This window comes from Larus michahellis, chromosome 1 (genome assembly GCF_964199755.1).
Source record: "Larus michahellis chromosome 1, bLarMic1.1, whole genome shotgun sequence".
Taxonomy (NCBI): Eukaryota; Metazoa; Chordata; class Aves; order Charadriiformes; family Laridae; genus Larus; species Larus michahellis.
Window position 1 is genome coordinate 69,716,106 of NC_133896.1, and position 10,733 is coordinate 69,726,838.

The following is a 10,733-nucleotide window of genomic DNA, read 5'->3' on the forward strand; positions in this document are numbered from 1 at the left end:
CACCTACATGGCAAATCTGTTAGAAGCTGTAACAGCTGCAGACTAACTCCAGCAGCGTCAACGCTCTACCTGGTGGGAAACAACCATTAAAAGTACTTTCCCCGTTCAGAATTATGAAAAGGCGATAGAAGCTGAATCACACAGCCCCCCTCTCGGCTATTTTACTGACTGTGGGCAGAGGTCAATGAAACTGGGGGAGCTGGTTTCATGAGACAAATGGAAAGAAATGCTAGTTTAAACAGCAGGCCAGGTTGAGAGCTGGTGAGGTGGGAGTCCCATGGCCAGTAGAGTGGCAAAGGGGTGCCCTCGTGGCAGTGCCCTGCAAACTGTGCGTTGAAAGGGAAGGAAAACCAAAGGGTGCCTTCTCCCAGAGCTGTAACTCTGCCTCTACAGCAGCAGGTATAATAACAGACCATCAGTAATGCTAAGCAAACATGGACTTAGAATAAAAGTGGCAAAATTTTCAGCCTGGAGAAGAGAAGGCTCAGGGGAGACCTTATAGCAGCCTTCCAGTATCTGAAGGGAGCCTACAAGAAAGCTGGGGAGGGGCTGTTTGCCAGGGCATGTAGCGATAGGACGAGGGGCAATGGTTTTGAACTAGAGCAGGGTAGGTTTAGATTAGATAGTAGGATGAAGTTCTTTACAATGAGGGTGGTGAGGCACTGGCCCAGGTTGCCCAGAGGGGTGGTGGACGCCCCATCCCTGGAGACATTCAAGGCCAGGCTTGAGGAGGCTCTGAGCAACCTGATCTAGTTGAAGATGTCCCTGCTTACTGCAGGGGGGTTGGACTAGATGACCTTTAAAGGTCCCTTCCAACCCAACACGTTCTATGATTCTATGAAATGGGTGAGGATGCCATAGTTTCCTTGCCCACTCCACTCTCCTGCTCACTACAGTGTTGGGAGTGCCTGCCAGGCGGGCGGTGAGAGGGTACAAACACCTTCAGTCAACAGCAGCTAATGACAGCCCTGTAACCACAGCTCAGCTGAAGCCTAAAGCATTTTGTTCATCCTCCTACTTTGAGGCGGTCTTAGTTCTTCATATACTTACGTATTTATTTTTGGGTTCTGTAAATGTAAAAGGCGTAAGGGTGGCACAAAGATAAATGCAGAAAAAGAAAGTTTGCTCAGGAAACACAGACATAACTTGTTTCTTCTGCTCTGCTACGAAGTCAAAATAGGTGAATTCACCTACTTCTATTTACTATCTATGTAAAGATATACACTGCTTCCTTTTTTAACCTGCATGAAGCTGGGTTCACACAACGACTGTCTGGAGCAGTCAAAGCTTGGAGTGTCCTCAAAGTGTAAGCCAGGGAATGGTTTCCAGGACAGTAGGAACCACTTTAGAGTGGCTGTTATTTGCCACGTCACATCATTGCTGCCAGGTCAGCTCAACTGGATCTCGTGCACTGAGCCTTTAATGATGCACCAGCAGCGTGGGCAAAGAGAGGCAAAGGAGCTGGAGATGAGAAACAGAGATGGTAAGAAACACGAAGTGAGGAGGCTGAAAAGGCAACTGTAAATACAGAGTTTTCATGTAAAGTACAAAGCAGAAGTGAGACTTTAGGGAACGTGTAGTAGAACTGGCAAGGGGAGAGGGAAGGGTGACAGCTGAGGAGAAATGATGCAAAAAAGTATATGCTAGGCAAGGGGTAGGCAGGGACTCCAGGTTTCAGGGAGGCAAAGAACAAGTTTGCTAAAGAATTAAAATCTTAGGATTTCTGAAAGGAACCATGAGGGTCAGCAGCCGGGGAGATAACCAGTTCATTCAGTGACCCTGTGGGGAACTGCAGACTGACCAAAACACTGCAAGCCTTCACGGTGAGCAGGTCAAGGATGCCTGGGACTCCACCAGGAAGCTTTTCAGCTGTTTTTCGCAATGACTACAGGAGACAGAAGCGTCCAGGAGGGCTATTTTACCAAGGCACGTGCTGCAGGGGGTGGCTGGGCCCAGGCCTAGAGAAAAAGCTGTGCTGCACACGTAAATCTTGAATCCTGGCATTCCTCCCCCAGTAATCAAACAGCAGGCTATATTTAGCCCAACCTAAACAGAAACAAAGAACAGCAGGACTAGTCTTAGCTCTAACAGCTGCCACCAGCTGCTCAGAGGGGACGCAGGTAGAGCCGATGTCAGATGTAGTTAAATGAGATGGAACAGGGAAGGCAGCTATGCTTGAATGAACAATGTTGGCATTTGGTTAGAGAAATTCTGCTTTTTATTATTTCATGGCTAGCCAGAAGGGAGAGCAAATGTTGAGGGGAGCATGAATGATTTCTACACCAAGGGCAAGGCTACGGTAAGCCATGGACAGACAAATAAGCAGAGGAAAGGGAGGAGGTAACAGATACAAGTAGGCCATCTTGCTACTCAGGGCAAACGCTTGTGTCTAGCCCAGGTAGCATAACAAGAATCAACAAATGCTGTTCTGAGAAAGTCCAAGAAAGGCTGGTTGTCACGCAGCTGCTTGCTAAAAGCTTGTATCTGTAAGGTAATGACAGGGGGGGCTTTTCCAAGCAGCATGCTGGGGGTGCCCACAGGTACTGCTGGTCCAAGGAGGGCCCTGCACTTGGTTAATGTGCACTCTGCCTGGCCCTAAAACTGCATGTGTTGGGGCTACTACAACAGCAGCCCCTCTCCTTGTCCGCATGGGCCACACGTTCATGGGTGACAGTGACTTATTTCACTCATCCATGAACCCAGGGCTCACCATCTGTATAGGCATCAGCTTCATCCACTGGACAGGAGCACGGAAAGGTCACTTTAATGCAACTGGACGCTAGCAATATCACCTGTTCCAGGGGGACGTATTTGCATGCTTACTGGGGGAGAAATCCTCACAAAACTTCACCCAGAGTGACCGAATTACTGTTACATTTCCACTAGTACGTATACACGTACATGCACAGTACCTTCAGTGAATCTGTACCCAGTTGAAAAGTGTAAAACCAGACGATGCAAAAAGTGAAATTGTTTAATGAGTACTTTACCAGCGAAATATTAGGGGACAATTAATAGAGTGGGTTAAACTTGATCACTGAATAATCACTTAAGCATCTGGTTGTCATTGCCATTCTTAAGAACAAAGGAAACAAAAGCAACTGACCTACTCCACCAATGAAAAAAAAAACAAACCAAAACAAAACACAAAACCAACCAACAGAAAATCCACAGTCTCTGTCCACTCGCATTTCTGGATTTCAGAGGCACCTTATTACAGTAATCCTCCCTAGATACATCAGTTGGTATAGCACGGACTTTGAAGCTTTTGTGGTAGCTTTCCCAGCCTCACTAGCAGAGCTGTGAGCCTGATGACTAATCACTCCTTAATAACTCCTGTTTCCTCCCAGAAAGTCCCTGAAATAAAACTGGTGGGGGAAAGCACATGAGCAGGGATTTGTGAAGTCGAAAATCACTTTGAAATGGGCTGCTTTCCCAGTAACCTGTACGTTTTTATGAAGAGGGGGATGGTGGCACTGAAATCAGTTCTATTCCCCACATGCCCAGACCTTGCAATTGGGAAGTGATCCCTGGTAGTGTATTTCAGACATATCCCCAAATAATGAAAACAAAACACAGATTTGTTGTAGGCCTCTCTGGCTTGGCTGTTGCTGTTGCTTGAATTTGTTCTGTAGGAACTTTTCAAATCCAGATATTTTTCTCCCAAGTATGTTCCCCCATCCTGGGTTAGATGGGGAAAAAAAGCATAAGCCAACAGATACAAAACTACGTCTACTCAGGACTTTCTCAACTGTGACGCTAGAATGACTGAGATTGGCGAGATCTTTGTTTCTGTGATGGGACGGGCTCTTTCCAGGATGATAGTTACTGATGCCACTTTATCGATCACCCTGTTGCCCAAATGCAAGCCTCTGAGCTATTGCTGGATCAAAAAGTGAGAACAGCCCCATGTCTCAGGTACCTGCTTGCATAAAAAATTGATTCGCATAACTGCCTAGAAGCAGACGCATATCTCCTGGGGGGAGCCTGTGGGAGCTTTAGTATCTTCCCTCTCGCTTAAGCACCATTAGAAACCACATGCATTTCCGTGTCACATACCACGGCTGCAGCTGCACGGCCCAGCCAGACAGATGAGAACTGCATCTGCCCGTGGCCGGGCACACCATACGCACTAACGCAGAAACTTGGACTATTCAGCCTGGCACACAGTCAGTAAAAAGGCAAGTTGGATAGCACATGCCGCAGCTGGACATTCTCTCTTTTTTGGCCAAAATATAAAGGTTCCTAAAGCAGAGGTATTTTGAGCATTCAAAGTCAACTGAGTTATGAGTTGGAAAAGCATCAGCCGTGCAGTGCTATCCAGTACATGCCCTTCTCTCGGTTCATACATTTTCACTCCTCTTTAGCTTTCTGGGCACGTACTTTACCTTGTGATGACATGGAAGAACAAGGCCTTTAAGTCTTTATTAATTGTTACTACTGTATGTTTAAAAGGAGCTATTTAGGAAATTCTAACTTTTGTTACCATAGGAATGAAGCTGTAGGATTCAGCAGAAGAACAATTTAAACAGCAATGTTTAAGTAATTCACTTCAATTTTAATTCCCCGCTCCTTCTGAGCTCTTCTTGGACATAAAGAAAAAGACTTTAAAAGCTCTCTCTCCCCTTCAGTGCTGCTTGATTCTCGCCCAAATTAGGAGGTGCAGCGCTGTTACCTACAGCAGGGCTTAGCAATGTCCCTTCCCGCCCACAGAGCGGCTCCTCTCCTTCCCGAGTGAAGCAGCAGCAAAGTGCTCCTTGGCTCAGGCAGAGCTCTTCATCTGGGTTGTTTTTTTTTTTTTTTCCAGCTACTTTAAAGCAATGTTTATGCAACTTTTATACAATAAGAACTGGGTGAATGGAGCAGCCTCCAGTCCAAGAGCAGGTTGGGATGCTCCTACCTGGTGAGCTTGCCCAGGAGAAAGCCGATCTGATTAGTGATTTATTCGCAGTGTAATCCTGAACTGTTTTAATAGAGCACTCTTACATGCCCCTTCCTGAGTTTGTTTGCGCCTCCTTTTCTATTTCAAACATTTAGGCATACATTAATTAAAAAAAAAAAAAACAAACACCGTGGCAGATGATTTGATTAGCAATTCTCTGGCCATTTCTCCAGCAGGCAGGGAGGAGACAAGTCAAGGAAGGAGAACGATAAAAAGCTGACACTCAGACTTGCTGTTCCCCCTTGTTTGTATTTTAAACCTTTGAACCGTGGAAACTTGATAAGCAGCAAGAAAGTGGAGAAAAGTTTTGTTTTCCCTGGCTTTAACTTTCCTTTTGAGATGCTATCACTATTCTGACTTCTGAATAGGGTTTTGGTTTCCCACCTTGTGTTTGGGAGAGTCTTGGATTAGTCAGAAGGGACTGCTTAGTAGAACAAGGAATACTGCACCCTATTAAACAGATGTCTAGCATTAATGACAAAATTAGGATGTTCCTCAGCTCTCAATAATGGTAACAGTTCTATTGACTTTCATAGTGCGTGAGGGACAGTTTTAATTCTCCACATGTCCCAAAGCACAACACTTCTTTCTTCATAGCTGCTTTGACTCACTGATCCAAAGTCCTGGTCAGGAACTGGAAGAGGAGCCTCTCCAGGACATTACAGTATGTGTCTGCAACTTCACAGATGCTGTCAGGTGGTGAAGCCACTTACAGATTAAGAACCTAATGCCTGGCTCTTCCTCAGCAAATGAAGATGAGCCAAGAAAGCAAGCCAGTGACCATATTCTGGCATGACTTTCTGGCAATGACAGTGGCCTTATTTATCACCCAACGTCTCCTTTTCCTCACACGTATGTAGCGTGCTCCAGCGTGCTGCCTTGCATTCTTGCTTCTAGAGTCTGGCTTATCTTTCAGCTGTCTGGCCAAGCCTCCTACTCTAGCAACCCGTGGCCGCAGGATCCTGTCTCAACAACGTATTACAAACTGGTCACAGGAATAGGGAATTATGTGGCTACACTAAAAAAAAAAGACACTATCAACGCTAATCTAGCAGAGTACTTATCTGCCAAACCCAGATAACCAGAGGCTACTTTGTGCCCAGCTCTGCTTTTAGCGAAGGTGTAGCAACGCTTCCACAGCTCCCGTTGTTGCGACTGTCGCAAATAGGTATTTTCAGACACCCCCCACCCCACGCACACATACGCTCATTTCTCTGGAGTTGGCCAAGCTGTTGAAACGAGATCCTTTTATGGGAACGTACAAGAAGGATTTTCATAAGCAAGCTGGAGACCCTGGGCGGCAGAGCTGCCGCTCTGTGGAGGTGGCTGATAGCGCTCTGTAGGCTCTCCACCCCTTTAAATGCACCTTGTTGTGCTGCCCACTTATGTGTGCCTTCATTTCCACACAGATTCACACGCGTGGTCACAACCAGAAAGAGGGGACCTTAGTCATGTTTTTATGTAATATTTCCTCGCGTCTCAAAGGGTAAAAAAGAAAAGAGAGAGAGGAGGAGGACTCTGAAGGACTAGGGTGTTTGTATTGGCTTTTCATTAAAAATGATCTCCCACACAGTTGCAGGACTACAGGAAAACATTTTTACCATAAAATCCTAGCATAGTGAAGTCTACAAAAAGGATACAACAGGTAAAAAAGGCTCTTGTTGATCCTATACTGGTGAGGCATTTTAACTAAACACTTAACTGGTAGTTTTGCATTTTTTAAATATAAGCTCTCAAATTATTAGGAATATCAGGGTGAGGGGAGTCTTTTTATTCCAGTTTTCCTGCAAATACTTCCTCTTGCACTTTTTTGAATCCAGCCAAAAGACTGGACAGTCACAGAATCAGTCAACCAAACGTAAGACAAACCATAAAGGAGAACCACTGAAGTTACTCACAAAACTTGGACAGGACAGTGAAATACACATACAAAAGAGGGGTGGGGTGAGCGCAGCAGGGGAGAAGGAACAGTTTAAACTTATCCCAGTACATTATCAGTATTCCCTCAGGTATTTTATTCAAAAAGGTGGAATTCAGTCTGCATTGTCTCTGTATAATCTCTAACAACCTCTGCCTCACATCCGCCTTTTTTCCTGAAGGCTGACAGAGCTACTTCACTGATGGTGTTCTGGTAAAATACCTTCTGGCTAAATGTGCTTTTATAAACAACCCGTTCTGAAGTTAGCAAAACTATAATACATTCACGGGCCAGAACCTTGGCACTTCTAATCCAAAAGTTACTTCGGGGGACTGGAGCTGGTTGACAGCAGCTGAGAGTCTAGCCTAATACTCTTACCAGTACATCCTACCTCCTGGCTTCTCTTGTGCAGTTTTCTCTAAAATAAACAGTATCTTACAGTTGCCAAACTGGCACAGGAGCATGATGAGACTCAGTCTCCTGATTTCCTCATCCCTGTGGTGCAAGGAAATGTCAGAGTGGCCCTGGAGCTGTCAAGTTAATGCAACACCACCGAACTACCCGAGGGAGCTTGCAACCCTTGCGTTACGCTCCTCGTCTCACCAAAGGCAAGGCTGTCTGTAGAACATGGAGCATTTCTGTAGAAATGGATTTTTAACATTTATGCCTCCCCCTTGTGTTTCTACCATATGAACTCAGCAGACTATGTTTACTTCGCAAAAGATCTCTCCAAATGCAAACTTTACACATCATATTTTCTTGGTTTCCTGGTAAATATGTAGATCCAAGAGAGCACTGAAAATAAAAATTCTTTGAGTTGCTGAATCTAAAATTTCCCACTGAAATCAACCAGAATGACAGCTATTGCAGAAGCCATCCAGTATTTAACAGAGGATCTCATCTTAGGGAATAAGGGAGCATAATATAAATACCTTCATCTAGCACAAGCTATGAAGAGACAAATTAAATATTACTAATTCTGTTCCAATGGAAAAGAGGATTCTTGTCACTCACTTCACGAGAAGTGGGACTGAGTTGAGGTGGGAAGTTTATTTTGTTGTTGGTTGGGTTTTTTTAAAGCGATAGAAGTACTTTTATTCTGGAGAAAATACTGTGGAAAGCAAGGAAGAGAGAACTCCTGGCCTGATCCTGACCTCCCTGACAAGAATAAGGTCACAACTGTCCTTTTGTACAAAGAGTTTGTCTGCACAGGGGGAGCAAAAAGTTACCTGATGACAAGCAGAAGAAAAAAATCAGACAACAAACATACCTGACTTGCCCACGCCAGCTCGACCAAAGATTGCCAGCTTCACTTCTGCGCTCTTAGCCATGCTGGAAGGGACGGAGTGGTGACAAATTCACTCTATTATCAAAAGTGAAGCAGAAGAACTGTTCCCAGCTCCTGTCTTCGGCTTCACCGTGTCATTGTGACGTCAATGCAGAGCCTGGGGAAGAATACCACGAGGATGGAGCTGCAAGGAGCCGGGCTCTCCCTCAACCCCCCCTTTTTTCTTTCTTAAATAGTCACGATAATTGACATTCCCTCTTTAAACATTGCAGTAACACCACTGACACATTTGGCACTGTTTGTGCAAAACCTACCTTCAGCTTTCTAGCTCTCGCTGTTTGTTTCGCACTGGCACTGTAATATTGCAAAAGGTACTTAATGACCCAAAGTACCTGCCTCACAAGATTCCTTATTCAGCTGCAATTGCTTATATTTACGGTATTTGCCTCAACTCCAATGAATTAGTTTTTGTAGCATGTATTTAAAAGCCGCAAGCGCTCACTAACAGTGCCTGCAGATAGCTGATCTTTCCTCAAGCCCGCCAGTTCCAGAAAGGTTTCAGTTACTCATCTGCAGTTGCCTAAAAACCTCTAAGCACTTGTACTTTGCCCATTCTGCTAAACAAAACTGTACCCAGAAGTTCTATAGTGCTCCTTGTGTAAGCTGCCTCAGTTCATACATAAACATTCGGCAGAGCATGGGGTTAGAAAAAGGATGCCAGAATTTCTGGTAATACTTTTAACAGACCACATGGGAATTACCTATATTCACAGCCTTGCTGCATGACCTTGAGCAAGTCACCTAACGCTTCATCTGCTTGCTTTCTCTAACCTGGACAGTAAAAAATATAACAGTTCCTGTCATCGTAGAATGCTATAAGATCTCGGGGGAAGAAATGGCAACTGTAACAATGGCTGTGACAAGGCTGATCCTCAGCCCTGACTGAAATATCAAAAATTCAGTCTCCCTTTAAAAGAGGGTAGAACTTGCGAATGCGACCCATTAAGAATGTTTGCTGCTGTGCTGAAGTGTCCACTTTAGCCATAAATTCTAACAGTGGTGTAGGAAGCTCTCTGTGCTAATATTACCTGCTCTACACCACAATGCATTTCAAATACGTTTCTTGAAATAAAAGCCTAAGGCTTTTGCCTATGTAAAAAAAAAAAAAAAAAAAAAAAAGCTTGTAAAAAGAAAGAGTAAAGACACCTTACATAAAGAAGGATCCCAATTCATCTCTCACGCCTTTATGCTCCTGATGCCTTTTGCCAAAGAGTAAATATCAGACCACGCTCACTTTGCATGAACAGTTAGAAACGCAAAGTGTTCCAGGAGCTGTATCACGCAGCGGGGTGGGCGGGAGGGGGACACCGGTATTTCCCTCCCACGAAAGCTCCCGGTCTCCTGCCGGTCCCCAACCCAGCGCCGCGTGGGGCTGCGCGCCCCTGCCCCGCACCGGCACCGCTCCGCGCCCCCGCCCGCCCCTCGCCGGCGGGTATATTTTACATTTCCATGTGGATATTGACTCATCACCGCCTGCCCCGTGGCTCTGCTTCCCCGGCCGGGTCCCGGCAGGTGCCGTCCGCTCGGTGCCGGGCGGCTCCCGCAGCTGCGGGCACCGGCGCGCCCGGCTCCCCGCCCGCGGCCCCGCACGCAGCGGGCACCGCATCCCCCGCGCCGCATCTTCCCACTCACGCTCCTCCCCGCGCTTTTTCCCCCACCCACCCCCCGCTCCTCCCTTCTCCCCTCACCCGCGGAGGAGAAGCCCCGCGGGCGCGCACAGCCCCGCGCCGCCCGCCCCTGCGCTCACCTCCCTGGCGAGGGGCGTGGAGGGGGCCGCGCTCGGCGGTGCCGGGGGCTGCTCGGCGGCGCTCAGCCGAGGGAGGGGCGGACGGGCCCCGGGCGCTCCCGCCGGCGGCAGCGGCGCGGCCGCACAATGCGGAGGGGCCGCCCCCCCCCCGCTTTCCCCGCCGCCCGCCCGGCCCCGCTCCCGCAGCGCCCGCCGCCGCCGCGGCACTGCGGCGCCCCCTGCCGGCCGCACGGCGCAGCGCCGGTGCGGTGCCGGTGCGGACCCGCTGAGCCCGGCGAGCGGGGGTCGGCAGGCGGGACAGGGAGGGCGGGCGAGGTGGCGGCGTCCCCTGGCTGGCGGTTCCTTGCAAGCCTAAGCCGGTGCCCGGCGCGGTCCCCGAGGGGACGGAGCGCAGCCCTGTAATTCGGCGTGTTTTACGGTGTATACGCAGCCCTTTAATTACGTGGGACAGTGGCTGTTGTTCACAGGCATAAATTTTGACTAAGTGCTCGCTAGCGGGCCCGGCCAAGTATGCTCTACAGTTTAATTTAACATCTCAAGTACTCTCTTTCCCTCCCTATTATCTGCTTAGCGCTGCTCAGCAGTATCGACCTGAGTAATTCCAGGCAGAGCCCGATAGTCTCTCCCAGTTTGGACAAGCATAACAGCAAAGCGACAGCAAGGTCACTGCCTCATCAGACCGCTTCCCAGTAGCACCGACTACTTTTTACACAGCACTCTTCCTCCCTGCATCCCAACACGGCTTATGGCAAAGGAAAGCATTGTTATTTCAATTTGC

The 10,733-nt window shown here is 47.6% G+C and overlaps 1 protein-coding gene across 4 annotated transcripts in view; it reads right to left on the reverse strand.

Moving 5' to 3' along the window:
• Positions 1-10,113, reverse strand: part of RERG (RAS like estrogen regulated growth inhibitor) — a 109,862-nt gene extending 99,749 nt beyond the window's left edge. The window contains exons 1-2 of one of the 4 annotated variants that reach the window (XM_074585356.1): positions 9,956-10,113; positions 8,131-8,305 (exon numbers count right to left, since the gene is read on the reverse strand). In XM_074585356.1, coding sequence (XP_074441457.1) covers positions 8,131-8,191 — 61 coding nt within the window. In that variant the 5' untranslated portion in view covers positions 8,192-8,305; positions 9,956-10,113. Of the gene's footprint in view, positions 1-8,130; positions 8,306-9,359; positions 9,623-9,651; positions 9,812-9,896 lie in introns of those variants that run through there. The other 3 variants (XM_074585364.1, XM_074585345.1, XM_074585373.1) reach the window with 3 other exon arrangements.
• Between the last annotated feature and the right edge of the window lie 620 nt (positions 10,114-10,733).